General features: G+C 38.6%; 1 protein-coding gene across 10 annotated transcripts in view; it reads right to left on the bottom strand.

Annotated features, from left to right (window-relative positions):
* The window catches only part of Pde4d (phosphodiesterase 4D), a 1,514,231-nt gene that overhangs the window by 476,573 nt on the left and 1,018,899 nt on the right, over positions 1 to 18,759 (bottom strand). The window contains exon 1 of one of the 10 annotated variants that reach the window (NM_017032.2): positions 18,332 to 18,378. The exons of the other annotated variants lie outside the window; for them this stretch is intronic. Within the exon in view, the coding sequence (NP_058728.1) occupies positions 18,332 to 18,378 (47 nt within the window). Of the gene's footprint in view, positions 1 to 18,331; positions 18,379 to 18,759 lie in introns of those variants that run through there. 10 annotated transcript variants of the gene reach the window in all.

Raw genomic sequence — 18,759 nt, 5'->3', positions numbered from 1 at the left:
AGTAATAAACAATAAGGCTCATGGAAGTATTAACTTCTGCCCTCACAGACACAGCCCCATCTATCAGAAAACCCAATTTGATTGTTTTCTTCAAAAGCTTGAATAAGATTCCTACAAAATTTCAATATCATTAAAAACAAGGAAAGTCTGAGAAACTGCTATAAGCCAAAGGATTTTAAGGATGAGATAAATAATAGATATAAAAAATGACGTCCTGTATTGGACTGTAGGCTAGAACATGAATGTTCAGTTAAGCTGGCTTGATAGATAATTATGAATTTTAGTTAGTAATCTGTTAACTGGTTAATTTAATCTACAAATTAAATTAGTAATAATTGGTGTATTAACTATAAAAATCATATACTCCTATAAGGTGTTAACAAGATCTGCAGAAGAACAAGCTAGTCAATATCCTAGCATGAATGGCAGGGGGATTTAAGAAGTCCCAACCCTAGCTGAGAAACCACTGATGATTGATGGCTGCTGGAGAAGAGAAGGGAAGTTTTTATTTTAAGGGATTTGGCCTCTGAAATGCTACTAGTGCTTTCCATGCTTTAGTGGATGGTCTTACACACACACACACACACACACACACACACACACACACACACACACACACACACATATATTCACTAAGTAAGCTTAGTGCGCATGCATGCTTGTGAGTGCTCATGCACATGTGTGTGTTAAAGAGAGCATATGTCCTATAGAAGAGTGGAGAAAAGTGCTGGTAAGAGATAAGGGAGGGTGTAGGGTATGAATTACATAAAATCTTTTATATGCACATATAAAATTTTCAATTAAAAAAAGTAGAAAACAGGAGTGGAGTACATGAAAACTTCTTATGCTATCATCATTTTCTTTTCTGTAATTCAAAAAGTATTTAATATAAAATTTTGTTTTTTAAAGCTCTAAATATGTTCCACTGTACTTTAAACTGATAAAATTAAACAGCAAAGTCTAAGCATACTGATAGAAACTGATATTTAATTCTCTAAAATCAAAACATGCAATATTCCTTGCAGATTAACTTCAATCCTCACATTGTTTTTCATTTCCTTAAAAACATTAGATGGTAACATAAATTATCAATTAATACCTGATTAGAAATTTTAGGATCCATTAAACACATGACTCACTTAAGGAAAAGTTTAGTGACAGGGAACACTTTATATGAGATATGCTGTCTATGAGCATCTGTCCTTCATGCATTCCAAGAAAAATCAAGCAAAATTTAGTTTTAAATATAGGAAGGAGCAATCTAAAGGAATGCTTTAAAACAAGAAGAAAAAAAGGTAGACGTTGGCAAATTGCTAGGATGAGAAATATGCATGATTTTGATCCTTGCATGTAATTATTGCTGGGCCAGAAGAGCTATGCATGCATGGGAAAATGTTTTCCTTATTACTAGAACATGAAGTTACATCTGTGACTTAATCCTGCTTACTGCAGGGGCTGGTACTACTTATACATCAGATTAGAGGGAACAATAAACCAGCCTCTTCCAGAACGAGGCTCCTGATTACTGCATAGCTTTCTCTCTCTAGCAATTACCACCTTCCAGCCACTTGATATGAGAACAGGGCACGGTTTCGCTCCCTCTCTTTGCCACTCTCTGTGTCCTTGTTGGTTTTGCTTGTAGCTCAGAGTGGGCCTGATGCTCCAGCAAAGGTCTGAATGATGTGGAGTCAAGTGCGCTCATTACCTCTTTATTTCAGGTCATTCAAGGTCTATTGATGCAGCCCAGGATGTTATATGAAATCTACAAAATAAGTCTCTCGTATCTTACCTTCAAAATGAAATGGCAGCCACAAATTCTACATTATCTGTGATTACTGTGAGTGAGGTTAGCACATTATTATTTCGTTGTGAATATCATCGTTGGCTTTGGGTATTCATGTGTAACAGCCCTCTGGGGATGACACAGCCAGAGGTACCCTCAGAATTCGGTCTCCTCTACCTTCCTTTATGTCTAAAAATACATAAAAGAAACAAGCAAAAAGAATGTTCTTTGCCCTCCCCTTCCCCACACACTCTTTGTTCTAGTTCCACAGTGTAAGATCAGACTGAGAATAATGGTAGGAAGAGAGAAGTCTTTAATCACAAAGTCTAACCTTCTGATATTTTGTAGACATTTCAAAGTGGGTGTAGTCTCATGAGAATCATTACCGTCTGCACAACACAAAAGGATGTTGTGTAAAACTAACAGAGCACACTAATATTCAGCTGTCAAATAATGTTTTTCTAAGCTTATGAATACTACACAAAGCACTATAAAATATTTTTAAGCTGTATAAATATGCCTAGGACAAAAATGATGCACTGTGGGCACAGGCTTTCCTTAGAGTGAATTGGAGTCTTGCTATCAACCCATCTGCTTGAAGTCTATCAATTCCAGTCTACAATCAATTAAGTATATGATAAACACTGATACAGTGTTATAGAGTATCAAAAATGTTACATATGTCCAACAGAGCAATAAATAAATCAAGTAATACACACTAGCCGACCTTCTATGTGAGCTAACTCAGCAGCACTGGCGGTACTTTGAGTTAAAAAAAATGACTAACACTCATCTTAGGATACTTATCTTTAGTTGGCTTAGATTAAAATATAATTAACAGCTATAAAATTTGTAGATCAGAATCAGGATGAAAATTTCAGAATAAAAAAATCAAGCAGTTTAGCAAACTAATAGATCAATCCAGATTTTGAATAAATTCTCAAAGGAAAAAGTAATATTGTGTGTGTGTGTGTATGTGTGTGTGCAATTTTAGCAGCTTACAAGAGAAACTGTGTTGGTTATTTTACAAACTAATTCATGCAGATGTCCAAGAAAGACGCACCCTACATGTAATAAATTCTACATATAAAATAAGTTCTGGCCCCTTTAAGATAATTTTTGTTTGAAAATATTTGAAACAATGAAAGAAATAAAGGGAGTCTTCAATGTGACATATATAAAGTCCTCCACATGGCACTTTTGTGGATGTAGAGCATATCTGAGAAAAGCACTAGGGACTTCAGTTCAGGAACAGGACAGAAGGCTGATGTACTGTCTGCTTCCTGAAGGTGATACTCAGTGATTTTACAGCATGTAACAGTGATAAATTGGCATGAAGAATCAGGGACTGAAAAGCTAGTCTCTTGGGAATGAAACCCTAAAAAAGGAAAAAAATCTCTGGGATCCAAGAACACAGAAGGTGTTGAGAAAGCAGATGCACTACTGATTACCCTAGGGAGACCCTCACAGTTGAGTGAAAAGAGGTCCTAGGGAGAGATCCAGACCAAATGCCCATAGCCCCTAAACCGTTGGAAATGTGCTATTGCTTTGAAAGCTATGGATTTTCTAGAGGTAAAGCTATTTGGTGGAGAGGGTTTCATCTGCCACTCAGGCTCCTTTGCTTTCTTATTGTTGTTTGTAGCTCTTTGAAGTTTCCATTTTTGTTTGTTTTGTTTTACCACCACAAACAGTTTGTATGAAAACAGAGCTGCGTCCTGAGTCCCTGCAAGGATTTATTTCACCTGCCTCATCAATACGAAGGATTCTGTTTGTTAACAACAGCCCTCTCCCTAATTATTCTTTCGTTATAATTGTTACAGTTAGAGCATCAGTTGAATATATGGTTGGAGCATTTGAGAACATTTTCATCTGAGTTCTGGCATTCTTAAGTGTCACATGGGCAGAAGCATGACCTCTTTGTGTGAATGAGAGGTCAGCTTGGTCTACACGATAAATACCAGGTAAATAAGGATCACACAGTAAGACCCTTTCTCTAAATATATTTGCACACACACACACACACACACACACACACACACACACACATATTTTACTGGTGCCAGGACTGTGAAGGACTCAACTCTTCACAGATAACACTATGATGGACTATGAAAGGACTAAGAGCACTTGAGAACTCTGCACCCTTCATTATAGGCTGACTACTTAAAAGGTAAGAAATTTTCATAAAAATTATATTCAGATTATACTTTTAGGAACAAAGACTTTAGTGAAGTCAGATTTACAGGCTTTCATATTTTGCATTATAGATGAACAGTTTAGTTATAATCTTCAAAGAGCTTTGAAGTAGCAGTGTGATATTCATAGAAATTTATGGGGACAAAAGGGGAGAGGAAGGACACTAAAATGAGTCCACCATCTTAGTAGTTCTCAGATACTATGATAATAATACACATACAAATATACATTTTATACACACACATATATGTATATATCATATACATTATATACAACACATACAGAGGCAAAGTATAAACAAGGAAATAAATGAATGACCTTGGAGTTTTTGCAAAAAACTTGGATGACTGTACTATTATACTTTTCTTCACTGAATGAGAATGTGCTTCACAAAAATTCAAAATATAAGCTGGTCAATGTCAGACTGGCCTTTGAATTTCATTCAGTTAGGTGACTAAAACTGGGTTTGTTCCCTTACACAGTACCATATGATAAGGAGGGGCCAAGTCAATTGTTCACTGCCTCCATGGTTATCTATACAAGAATTGCATGAGATTGGGCCCCATGATACTTTATCATAGACAAAGAAGGGGCCCAGAAGTTTCCACCACTCACAAAGAAACTATTGGCATTTAGTGGTGTTGAGAAAGGGTGTCACTTTCTTCAACGATGTGGTCACAGAAAAGTTGCTTTATCAAAATACATGGGCCACCTCCTCTTCCATTTCACTCTTCTATTCTTGATTTCTACAGTCCTTGTTATTAGGGTGTAAATACAAGGGATTGGTTTTGTTTTCTTGCACAAACTAATGCAAATGTTTCTGGAATAAGACAGAGTTGCCTTCCCTATTGACACTTCTTGTCAATGTTCATCATCTCTAATCTCTGGAAGCCATGCCTCTACAGTCTAAAGATGATTAAATATATTGTGAATTTCAAGATATGCTCTCACCAAGAAATTTGTAAGTATAATATTGATATTCTTTCAGAAGGGTAGATTCACATTGTGATGTATGAAAGGAATTCAAATTTTCAATTATTATCTTAGCTAATAGATGTGCTTGATATTTTAAATGAAACAAGTATGGTACACTTTCTGTATCTTAAAGTCACCAAAGAATTTAATTTTTTAAAAACTTCTCAATATTTCACTATACCAAACATGAACATTTTTTGAGCTAACATTTAATGACATTTCAAAACACTAAATGGGTAAGACAATCAAAATGAGAAACTAAATATATATATATGTATATATATATATAGTTATGATGACAAAACTCTAAGGTACATTAGGATCAAAGAAATATCACAGAAGAGGGGAAAGAAAGAGCCAAGAGCAGAAGTTAGAGACATACATAGGAAAAATGATCTTTTCCAGACAGGACAAAGCCATAGCATTCATGACCTCAGTGCTGCTTGGATTATCCTCACAAGCCCTGTACAAGATTAAATCCATCAATATTTCATCATGAATGAAGGAGGGTTCCATGAGGTGGTTCTACTCTCCTTAAGGGAATTTGGTGCTTTGAATAACAATGGCCTTTATAGAATTCTGCATTTGAATATTTTGTCCCCAGGTGGTAGAATTGTTTGGGAAGGATTAGTAGGCGTGGTCTTACTGAAGAAGGTGTGTCACTAGGGGTGGGCATTAAAAACCCATGCGATCCCCCTCCCCTGCCTCTTGCTTGTAGGTCAGGACATAGACTCTTAATTCCTGTGCTAGCACCATACCTGACTATCTACTGGGCTCCTCATTTTGAGGGTTATGGACCCTCTGAACCTGTAAACTTCAAATAAAAACACTATTCTACAAGTTTCCTTCATTATGGTATCTTATTATAACAATAGGAAAGTAACTAAGACACGTAGTATTTATTGGTCCTTAAAGACTGTTGGGTGAGTGGGTAACCTTTTGTGCTGTAGCCACAGACAATTAGCACTTACATCTATGCCTGGGCAAATGCCTCTTATTAAGCTTAGTGGGTAACACAAGGAGAAAGAGCAGCAGAAGCACTAGTGGGGAGTAGAAGCGTTAGTGGATGAGGGAGTAGATAAGGACAGAATGGAGGGGACCGACTGAAATGCATTATATAAATGTATGAGGTTGTCAAACAATACAAAGGAAATAGGAAAAAGCTTGGAAAATCTAGCAGACTCCCTGACCTTGTCTGCTCGTTGAGAAGATTTCATTCAGACTTTTGTCTAGCATGCCTCATTTTATCATGACAGTACAATAGGGAAGCAGAATTTCCTGCCATGTTTTCTATGTGGGAAAAACAAATGCTAGTGAGTTATGCTGCCACCAGAGGATGTGGATTTTATAAGTGGGAGCACAAGAACACACTCCTAGTTTTCTACTTCCCCAGACAGCACATTGCTGCCTCTCACTATTTCATAGTGCTTCCAGCGTATGGTATACGCTGTCTTTGAGAGAAGTATGAGGGGTATATAAGACACGGATGCTTTGTTTATCCTTGATGAGTGTGTCTATTGGAAAACCTCACCAGGCAGATGATATTGTAACATTGAAAGGCACAGTGTTTCTGTGTTAATGGAAATTCAGAAAAGTGAGCTATACAAGGTCAAAGGAAACAAAATGCAGTAGGTCCTAGGAAATTATGGTGACGGTTCTGCAGCTGTGACCATCTCCCCTCAGAAGTCACATACTCATAATGTTCTAGTTGAAGTACATGCAGTGCTGCACCTAAGGAACGGAGGAAGATTAGGAGTCCTGATTTATCCATCTAACAAGTGGGACAAATTTGAAGCAAGATTTTATTCTAGGGTTTCTTAACAACAGTGATTCTGGATGCCTCTCAGTTATCTGACCATAACCATACCCCATACTAACTTTCTTTTCTTTCCTGCCTAGTTGCAACACTTTCCAGTTGCTGTTCCCTAAAACATAACCCATCAAGTAAACCATCCACACTCAAGTCCTTAGCTAATGCTATGCTTCAGAGAGATGACATTTTGACCCTCACCTACCATAGCCCCAAGAACTATGGCTGAAAATGTGTGCTACATCGGTTTATCCTCGTGCTAGTCAAGAAGTAATAACGATTACTCAGCCCCCATTCCACAGAGGTACCTAAGAACCTAAGTAACTTTTCCAGATTTGGAACTATGCTGGCACGACCATCTGCAATGAGGCTTGACTTTCCATGCAAAGAACAAAGTATCGTAGAAAGGTAAGCATGCTATAAGAAATCCAAAAGGCTTGAAGAGAACAGAAGGAAGGCTTGACTCAACTTATAATTCAGAGTAAGCAAATAAAGCAGAATGGGGTATAATGGGTTAACATGGATTTGCTAGGACAGAAGATTGGTGCATAGATGTATATTCTAATATAAAGTCCATTGAACAATAGGAGAGTGCAGATAATATAGAGTCCCACCCAAGGAACTAGCTATTCAAGGAGAGGAAGGATCAGGGGACAGAGTTGGTCACCACTTGGACTTTAGCATCTTCAGTCCTTCTTCAATAGCACAACACTCATGCAGATGTCATCATCAACATGCCATGTCAATTTTATTTAGGTTACCTTGGGCTTTGTTTAAAAGAGAGGTTCAGTTATTCACAGCCATATTTGCACAAGTAGCAGTAAGGGCTGGAGAAGATGTGGACTAAACAGATGCATTTACTCATTGCTGGTGGGAATGCAGACAGATAGAGATAATAGCATAAGTGCATCATAATCTCAAAAACTTAAATTAAAAAGCTCAAATGTAGGTATTGGAAAAGATGAAGGAATTAAGATTATAAAATTGACAAGTAGACTTTATGATATTAGAAAAATAGAGGTCAGATGTGGCAGGGCCTGGTGTCGTATTATGTCCAATGAAGAGCCAATATGCTTTCTTGGCTAAATTAAACACAGGAAGATTTTCTTTATTTTTGTTGGACAGTACAGACATGTATGTTAAGAATCCTAGCATTTGTTATGATGAAAATGAACTTAAGTGTAATATCAGTGTTATGAATGCAGGCACAGATATAACTGAGATGCAGGCTAATTTTAAGCCTTTAGTCTCATCAGAAAGATGAAACATATATACATATGTAGATATATACATACACAGGAAAGAACAGTCACTGAGTGATTAGGAATGAAGTGCCAATTAGTTTTGAAGAAAGTTTTGAGGAGGACTCTCAGGTTAAGCACCATTCAGAAGAAGAGCTAAATATGAAAACTGAGACAAATTCCCTCCACTGTTAGAAGTTAAGAAGTGAGAGAATTATTTAAGCTCAAGGCCTCATTTTTTTTTTAACATAGAAAAATTTTGCCTGTCCAAACACATGGCCTTTCTCATGGAAGCTGAGATTAATCATGACAGCCATAAATTCTAGGGACACAATTCTGGAATTACTTTCGATCTAAAGCAGTCTTTGTAAGATATATATGCATCAATTCTACACTGGATGTGTTTATCTGTCATTGTGGATGTCAGCACTTACGGGCATAACTTTGCTGTTTTACTGATGAAAAAGGCTGTCGTTTAAAATTAGAGTACTTGGAGCATGAATTAAGCAGAATATCTACAGTTAAGGCTAGGGACCGTCTACAGGAAAAGCTAAATACAAAGAAAAGCATGAGAACTCCACACTAGCGAGAAGGCTCAGAAGATAAAGGCATTTGCCTCCGAGTTTGACAACTTGCGTTTGATTCTCTGGACCCAAATAGGAGAAAGAGCAAGTCAAATTGTAGAGGAGATAAAATCCAGCAACATGACTGTTCTGGCAAGGGATCACATCCAAAGACCTTCCTGGTCTATATGATTTACCTGGACTGCAGACATGCCCAGGATTACAGTATGATCTAGCTGGCATATAGATATGTCCTTTAATCCCAAATAATTTAACCCCAAACAATAAAAGTAAGGTTAGTTGCTAAAAGGAAGCAACCATGTTTGAAAGAGCTGTCTAATTGAGAGGCAGACAAAATGATGAACCAGAGAAAGATCTGACAGAATGAGTCAGAGACAGGATACGCAACTCTTACTAAAACAGACAGATGGCACACAGGGACAGAGGCAGGGTTGCTGGGACACTTTTACAGAGATAGGTTGCAGGTGAAGACAGAATGAGCCAGAGAATGAGAAGGAGCCAGAAGATTAGAACAGATTGTCAAAGTTAGTATGAGGGGCAGGCAGAGCAATTAAGTGAGAAGCCAAGAGAAGCAGGGCTGAATCAGTCAGCTTGGAGATGGATGTGAGCAAGAACAAGTGAGCTTATTCAGTAGTAAGCCTCTGAGAGGACAATTACATCTGGGAAGTAAAAATTACTTGTACACCAAATCCTTCAAGATGTTCTCTGACCTCCACATGTGACTGACGATATGCATATGTTTTTATATAATAAATAAATATGTGTAATTTTTAAAAGAAAACAATCAGAACTCAAGCCCCAATTAATTTTCTGGTCAATGTAACACTTCTCTGTTTACCTTGAATAGCAAAACAGTTATACCTTAAGAAGAGGGAAATGACTACATGTATCTAAGGTATGGGACCATTGATTCTTTCCGGGTTCATAATAATCAACCTCTTCACTTTCAGATTTAGAAAATAAAAATGTGGAAACTCAAAGAAGGAAAAAACATGAAGTTTCCTTGTAAGTGATCAAGACCACTCAGTACATTATAGTAAGTTCTGAAACCATGGCTGAAATATCACAGAACACCCCCTGAGAGAGTAACGGTGACTCTCAATATTCAATACTATTAAGGGATATCTGCAGATAGAGTACAGCACAAATATCATTTGCAATTGCCTTGTATAAGACTCTGGGTTCCAACCCCAGTGTCATAAGGAAGGAAGTAAGGAAGGAAGGAGGGAAGGAAGGAAGAAAGGTAGGAAGGACAAGTAAAGGGGGTGTTAGAATTATGATCATGGGCTATGGTAGCATAAAAACCATTAAATAATATCCATTAATATCTAATATTTGTCCTTTCTCTAAAGCATTATAGAAAGGAGAATTTACATTAATAGTATTTAAACCGTGTTAGACCAGATGACATCAGTCAGTGTGCTTTGTTATTTTCAGTGAGTGAGCTTCCCAGAGAACTGTGATACTTTCAAATAAACTTCATAGGGTTTTGAATCTTAAAATCAGGTGATATATATGGAATCGTGACATTTGAACAAAAACCACAGAAAATTTCCTATTAAAAATGAGCGAAGCTGAACCTTTTTATTTGATTTTTTTAAAATCTCTTCCACTACATATTTTATTGTTTGAAGACCAAAGTCGAAGCAAGCATCTTACATATTCTGTTTGTCACAGGAAAGTTATTTCCAGGCAGCATGAGGGACCTCACTTTTCCAAAACCAGGTCTCAAACCTGACACTGCACTCTAATGAGTATATTCATGAGACACTTTCTACCAATACCAGACAGACAGCAGCAGGAGACACTTTACAAGCTTTGGAATTCCCCACAACATTCTTTGATAGGAAAATATCATAAAAGCAACTTAATTTAATCATAAAACAATCTGTGATTTAGTAATTAGGAACTGCAACACGTCCATCGGACCTCTGTGCCATCCCCTGATGTCATACTGTGAGTCATTAAGTTTAAAAGGAGACAAGAACACCTTTTAATGCCTTGATATCTCCTTTCAGCATCTGTGTCCTATTTTCAATTTGTTTGACACCCTTGAACATGTTTCATGGCCTAACTAAGCACCCTGTTTGCCTAACTAAGCCACATTCCCTGCTGAGATGTGATTTTTTTCTTTGAATTACATTATCTCATAGGGAACAGAAATAACTAGACCAAATTCCCTACAGATCTCAAGACTCTCATCAATGTAATTCATACATTATCTACATCTGTCCTCCTGAGCCTCCTTCCTCTCTTAGAGGCAGTGTGCTCCTTATTAGGTTTCCAGATCTACACCAGGATTCTTCCTTTGGGAGTGACTCTGCATTAGCAACTGGCTTTTCCTCCCTTCTACCCTCCCTGTCTTGCCCTCTACTTCCCCTTTCACACTGTTCAAAACTGTCAAAGAAGTCATTTTATCTAGTTGTAAGGTTTGACTGATTGACTGACTCATTGAAAATAAATCTTTCCTTTACTCTCCCAGCTGTTTTCTTGCAATTCTTAAACCTTTCAGGGTATTTATATATATTGTCTTTTGTTCTGGTACTTCTTTAGGGTATTTGGGTCAATGCAATTAAGTTGAATCTTCCTTTGTATTTCATGATGCATTGCATATCTCTGAGTTATCTGCCTTGTACTGTACTATAATTATATGTTTCTATAGTCGTCTTACAAACCTATGACTATCTCCAAGATAGGACTCCTAAGGTGTTTATTTGGGAATACTCTATGCTTAGAATAATCAGTATGTTCCTTCTAAACCCCTTCAGTTCCTTCTAAACCCATAGGAAGAAGAACAATACCAACCAATCAGATCCCCCAGAGCTCCCAGGGACTAACCCCACCAACCAAAGAGAACACAGAGAGGGACCCATGTCTCCCAATGCATATGGCAGAAGACTGCCTTATCTGGCATCAATTGGCCCTTGGTCCTGTGGAGGCTAAATGCCCCAATGAAGGGAAATGCTAAGGCAGGAGTGGATGGGTGGGGGAGTACCCTCATAGAAGCAGGAGGGAAGGGCTTGGGATGGTGGTTTGTGGAGGGGAAACAAGGAAGGGGAATAACATTTGAAATGTAAATAATAAAATAACCAAAAAAAAAAAGAAAAAAAAAAGAAAAGGAACACTATGTTCCATCTGTTCCAATATAATTCACTACAAATGACCTTCTCCAGTATCAGATATCAGTTCAGATCGTGCTAATGCTCTTTCCCTTGGACAGTATAAAAATTTTAAATCCCATAGTTGGTTAATCGCTTTGAAGGGCAGCAATGTTGGCAGCAAATGCCCAAACTTATATGATCAGCAAAACATGGTCCAAAATATTTCATCTGACAGTCACCAAGTAGAGCTTATAATACAGGTCTGCAGCTAATTTGGACATGGCCAAATAGCACCCCCTAAATATATGGTAAGTGGAGCAAACCTTCCATGCTCTGCTGACTGCTTGTGTGTCCAGAGGGAGAGCACATTTCACTTTCCACAGGTACACTGACCATTTAGTACTCTTGCAGTCGTAGTTCTTCATCAGCCCAAAGTGTGGCAACTATCCTAACACATCTGCCTAGAGAGCCACCTTCCACTAATCCACAAAGGACCCTGTAGGCAAGAATGGTTCAGAAACACAGTTCATGGCAAATTCCTTGTAGACATTCATTCTGAGAAAACAGAGAAAGTTGCTGATGTAGAGGAAGTACAGGCCATAGTGCCAACACTAACGAATGCTTTTTCAGGGAAAGGCCTTTCACATTCTCAGGTGTCTGGCATACTTATGCAACTTGCTAATGATTTTTCCTGGTATTTTGTTAATCTGTTTTCTAGAAGGCCCACGGACAGATTGTGGAGGTACGTTTTGCAAAAAACAATATGGTTGGTTAAAGGGAGATTGGGCTTTGAAATCGGGCCAAACCTAGTAGTGTAGGCCAGCTTCATTATGTCAGCAGAAGGTCACCTTGAGAAAGTGTGGCATTTGAGAAAGTCCCTTAGCCTCGTGAGCATTCCATTCTGTAAAGAGTGAGTCAAGAAAGCAAAAATGGAAGGCCACCATTGGTTAATGAGATAGCTCAATGGATCAAGGACTTGCTGTCCACACAGAAAGACCAGAGTTGAGAATTCCTGGTACCCACGTAAAAGCCAGGCATGATGGTTTATATCTGTAACTTTAGTACTGGTTGGGGACTAGAAAGACAGACAGCTCACTTGTCGGCTGGCCTAGCTGAACCATCAAGTTCTATGTTCAGGGAGAGATCATATCTCAGTACATAAAATAGAGAGATTGAAAACCGAGATAAGAGAGGTTCTCCACGTGTGCAACACTTGAGCACCTACTCCCCCCAATCACCAAAAAGACACAACTACACCATACATACAAATTCAAAATAAAGTTCTCTGTTGATACCAAATGATGTTGCCCAATGAAATCACAGGGCATGACCTTGAGAGCTCAGACAGAGTTGTCCTCTAATACATACTTGGGAGTTGTCATGCCTTACACAGCCTGTATGTGTAATCCAGGTTATCCATCCTTCAAACATAATACATACACACACACACACACACACACACACACACACACGGAGAGAGACAGAGACAGAGACAGAGACAGAGAGACAGAAACAGAGATACATATATTTGTGTATATATGCAATACAAATTTTTATAAGACACTATCCCTAAACCTGTTGCCTTTGCCATGTTTATAGGGTGATAATTCTCAAACGACGGGAAATACAATCTAATAGCCCACCAAGAGATTATCAACAGTCCCTAGTTAACTTATGGCTTAGAGGGATTTTTGAACTATTGCCTAAAAGATTGGAATAAAGTGAGACACAGTCAAATTTTGTGTGATAGGATTAAAGAAAGAAAGTGAGTAAGGGGTTAAAAAAAGGGAAATTTAAATTTATGGCAAATGAGAAAGTGATTGTTACTTTCCTATTCGTTATTCTTTTGTTTTAGCATTCTGAACTACATTCCTTCCCCCATCCCCCCAACCCCAGTTGAAGTCATTTTCTCTCAGCTGAAGACATGAGCATCAACACAGTCATTCAATAGTCAAAGGTAAAAGAGCAAGGTAGGTAGTGAAGCACGTGACAGACACGAGAAAGTCCACATTCTTAGCTTTTCTCTTTTCTGTTTTGTTTCTCCTATTTTCTTTCTTCTCCCCCCCCCCCGCCACAGTCAGTAGTTAAAAATGCATAATTTTAGCAACCTAAGAGAGACTAAAACAACTAAAGTTTAATTTGCATACACCATGCGCACACACTAGGATTTCCAGTTGCAAATTTCCTTCTCAATCATAATACATGTAACCAAATTTTATTTTCACTTATTAGTTCTAAGGTATCATTTAGAATTTGGGAATCACATAGCTGGGGACAATAAAAGACATTAAAATAGAAAGCCAAGAGGCAAATAAAGTATATTTAATAAGCCCAAAAGTTCATCTAATTAAAAACAACCTTAATCTAAGCCTGACCTTCTGCTTTCCAATGACCTGAATTCACCACCGTGCTCGAGTGATGAACAAGAACTCCCAGAATTATCAGCCTTAAGTTATTATCCAGTGTTCACAAATAAACTTTTGGTCCTACCAGGATCTAGACCCAAGCTTTGAATGTGGTGTGCTGAGAAGAGCTGTTGCAAAGAGGAAGAGAAAGTAGTGTAAGGAGGCCAGCTGACGTGCAAAGCGCACAGATACGGCCTGAATTTTGCTTACCAAACCGAGCAAGATGCCGTTATTCTATACAAGATGTAATACGATCTGTGCGCACATCATTACCATATACTGTTCAAAACAGGAACGCTGCACACTCTACTTCCAGGTTTTGTTTCTGTAGTTTCAATTTGAAAGTTCAGACAAAAAGTAGCCAGAGAGAAATAATTTCCCTTTGTTATACAGCAAGCCATTCGTCTTTCTCCAAATGTTCATTCATTGGATTGATTGCTTAAAACACTGTGTCGTTTTGAACATATGAAGATTATACTATTACGTGCTCATTTATGCTTTTCCCCACTCTAAGAAAATGTAGCAATCAAAACAAAACGAAATGAACTAGCTCATTTTGAATCTTTGGACTGTAGAGTTGTAACTCAACTCTGTCTGCTAGTGCAGCTTTTAGGAGCTGATATTTGGGAGCCTATTGCCCAACAAAAGAAGTGCAGGAGCCTCAGAGGGAAGCAGGCTCGATACTGATTTAAGGGGTTATAATCACCCCATTTCACCTCTTGAGGGAGATGAGCTTCAGCATCACCACAACAGTTCACTATAAAGCATTTAAGCAACTGGTCCTTAGAAAACAAAATAAGTAAATAATTAATCACCATCCATAATTACTAGTCCAAAATCTTCTTCAGCAAAGTTTGTTGATTACTACGAGTTCCCGTTCTCCAAGTCAGTTCAGCCCATTCGAAAAGGAGTATGAAGAAATTCAAATAGAATGACTTCCTAAACTCTGAAACTACCCGTCTTCATTGCATTCAACCCAACTGTGTGCATCTTGTACAGATTTATAACATCTTACAGCATTTTTTTTACAAATCATATTATGCAAAGTGTGTGATGTATGTGTGTGTGAAACTACAACTCCATGTTAGTATTGTATCCTTCTTGATAGAACCTCTCATGGAATTCAGCATCACAGTATCATGAAGCGTCTTAGGAGTCCTCTTAATTGCTGCTGGAGAGAATTTAAATTCCTAGAAAGCTGACCTGCATTTTCCTTCTTCCACCATGGAAGACCCATTTCTGAACTACTAGGCTGCCATTCTAGTCTCATAATTGATGGAAGAAGACCTGGAGGTATATAGTGCTTGTTCTCAGTCAGGAGAACCCTTTTCTTTGTTTGGCTAGGCAGTAAAAAGGCTAAGCTGTGTAATGGAAAGATGCTTTTGCAGTAAAATCCTCCAGCAAATATTTCTACTGTAGCTTCAAACAAGACAGACACATTCCTCAGACCACTCTGCTAGTACCTGAGGGGTAGTGTTCTATTAAGCCAACTACTCGAACCACTTATTAACTTTTAACTTGTAACCAAGAAATAACAAGGCTGTCATAGGACTGCACAATAGTCAACATGCTAAGGATAGGACGGTGAGACTTTCTCTTTGGATAGTGATTCCAAGAAACTTCAGAAGACTTCTCTAGACCTGCTACACATCAGTTTCTTCCTTGCTTCTCATAAAACAAAGGAGAAGGAGTCTCAACCATGTTTCTCTCTCTACCCTACCTATTCAAAGGGCTTAGTGCTGTTCTAGACCAGAGCTAGGGTTTCTGAAATCAAAGTTCATGTCTCCTTTCAAACGCTTAGTGTTCACAGCCACTTGTCTGTTGTCATCTTCTGATCTATTCTTCTACAAAGAAACATAGCAGCACATGAAGATGAGGAAAGACAGTGCCGTTCTAAACCTTTTCTTTCTTTCTTTCCTTCCTTCCTTCCTTCCTTCCTTCCTTCCTTCTTTCTTCCTTCCTTCTTTCTTTCTTTCTTTCTTTCTTTCTTTCTTTCTTTCTTTCTTTCTTTCTTTCTTTCAAAAAAAAAAAAGCGAAACAAAAACAAAAACCAAGATGACTGAAGAGTCTGGAAACTGACCCAAGAGGGACTTGTGGGCAAAGGGAAGGAAGGATTTCTGTCTAACACCAAGACTTGTTTACTGCAGTGCTGGAAAGGACGGTAATCTCTAAGAAAAGCAACAACAACCGGGGAAGTTGGGAATCAAGCACAACATTAAATGGGTCACCTGGAAAAAAAACCACCACCTTCCTCCTTTGAGTTAAATGTCTCAATAACGAAGCCTTTTAAGGAGCCCAGGGGAAAATAGTCATAGAGAGCATGGTACCCACACTGGCTCAGTTTGTTCACAACAATAACAAATTGGCATGGCGTGAGGTGCAATGGATGAAGGGTTACCGAGCTCCAGGCACAAAAGAAGCCATTCAGAACTCCCAACTTCTCTATACCTCTTTTGAACGCATTTTTCCCCACAGAAATGACAGAAGCATGAATAAGCAAATTTGCATTTTCTCCCCCAACTACAGAGTGAACAGCCCATTTCTTTTTCAGTCAGAGGTGGAGGTGAGGTTATGTGTTCAGAGCGTACAGACACCCTAGCCATTGCAACATAAACAAATGGACTCAAACAATAGACCTAGCTAAAACAGAAGCTGTTGTTCTGTAGCAAAGTACACTCTTTGGAAATGAGAGTGTTAATCCTTTAAAGGGAAAACAACCTTTGCTTTAAATAAAGCAGAGGTTAAGAGGTATGGCCTTAACCATAGAACTATAACAATAGAAGGAAAATGGACAGATACCTACTATGCAGCAAGGACTACTTCCAGGACCTTTTATTCTAAGGATTAAGGGGTCCTGATGTGTATTTTCTGTAAGAACAACTAGATCCTTATGCTAACTTCTGACCCTCACCAACAAGGGACGCAAGACACTGGCACCAAAGCCCTCCTGAGTCCAGAACTCTGGTGATGCAGTTGGAAGGGGGCCCCTGAGGCCTACAGACTTGCTCTCCTGACTCTCTCAGGGACATCAGAGCTTGAGAACAGAGGCTGTGGTCATCAGAGAAGGGAGATACGCCACAGACCCAATTCGGGGTGACTCTAGAGTTGTGACAAAACAAGGCACCTGTCAGGAGTGACAGAGGGATCCCCTACCCCACATTCACTGCAAGTGATTTTTAGCTAGAAAACAGAACCTCTGTAACAACCTAGGAGGTGATTTTGCTGGTGTCTCAGACTGTGAGACTTTGGTTGTTCACAAAAGCAGCTCTGAGTCCCTCAGAAATCTGTGCTTATATATCTATTCCTTATCTCAAGTCTGGTCAAAATGTTTACATGGGAAATAGACTTTGAGAATCAGGCCCAGTAGAGGCACCACCACACATGCAGGTCGGGAGACAAAAGGCCTTGTAGTATGCCTTTATTATAAATCACAAAAGTTTCTGCTGTGAGAAATTGAATCCACGCCCCTTTGTAGGTATAATAAAAACAAGCAACTTTCAGAATGAGCACCTTTGTCCTTGTCATGGCCCCGTGCAATTAGCTCTTACACACTCAGTCACAGGTGCCAACCAGAAATGGAACATGATGGCACATGTCTGGGGACCTCCATACACCGAATCACCGAACTGAACCTTAATACCTGGTCGAACATTCAAGGACTAAGCAAGTTCTGTAAAGTTAGTGCACTCCATGATTCATGTGTGAGAATTCAATCAGAATTCTATTGGTTCAGCCCAGAAGGGCTATCCTAGAATAGCTAAAGCATTCTTAAATGTGAGCGAGTCAGATATTATGATTTTTTTTTTTAAAAATATTGAGTCAGCATTCAAAGTTTCCCCTTAACCTTCTATGGAAACTCAGGCCAATTGATGTTTGATATCAGAAATCCAAGTATGCCCTTTCCTAGAGCATTTTCAAACAACAACAATAATAATAACAACAACAACAACGACGACAACAACAAATAGACAATCCAGTCCTACCATTTCTGTTCCTTACTAGATAGGTTGTTATTTTCTATATTTTTGACTGTGAAATATTAGCTATTGTGAATATTCTCATGCTTTCTTATTTGGGATGCTTTGTATCAACCAGAAAATTTTAATTGCATAATCGTTACTTTCTCAAATGGTCTTGTTGGTTTTGTACTGAGCGCTCAAGGCATACCTTCCTCTGCCTGCTGTCACGGGATTTCAGAATTCCGGGTTCTCAGACGGAAAGGTATTGATTACTTACCATATCCAGGAATGCCTTCTGAAAGGGAAGGTATTCACATGCATCATGTTTGCAGCTCTTCCGTCATTAATATTTTCCTCGTCTCCTATGTTGCATGTAGTGATTTTCACAGATGAATCCCAGCACTCTGGTTTGAGCATTGATCATGGATAATTATTGCAACAAATAATGAATTTCACCCCCCCAAAAATTCATCCCCCTCAAAAAAAATCCCACAAAAAACAAAAACAAAAGCCCTTCCAGGGTTTGGAGAAAGAAAGGAACATCACAGAGTCCTGCAGGTATGAGTCCATCCATGTAGCTCCCACCAGTGAACACACTAATATAACCAGTCCAATCTCTACTCCTAATGGTGGCAAGTATTGTCCTGGTGAGCTCCAACTGTCTTGAGTATGAATTAATGCATCCTCAAAGAAGGGACTAGGGAA

Source organism: Rattus norvegicus, chromosome 2 (assembly GCF_036323735.1).
Source record: "Rattus norvegicus strain BN/NHsdMcwi chromosome 2, GRCr8, whole genome shotgun sequence".
Lineage (NCBI taxonomy): Eukaryota > Metazoa > Chordata > Mammalia > Rodentia > Muridae > Rattus > Rattus norvegicus.
This window is presented reverse-complemented; position numbering and strand designations above follow the sequence as displayed.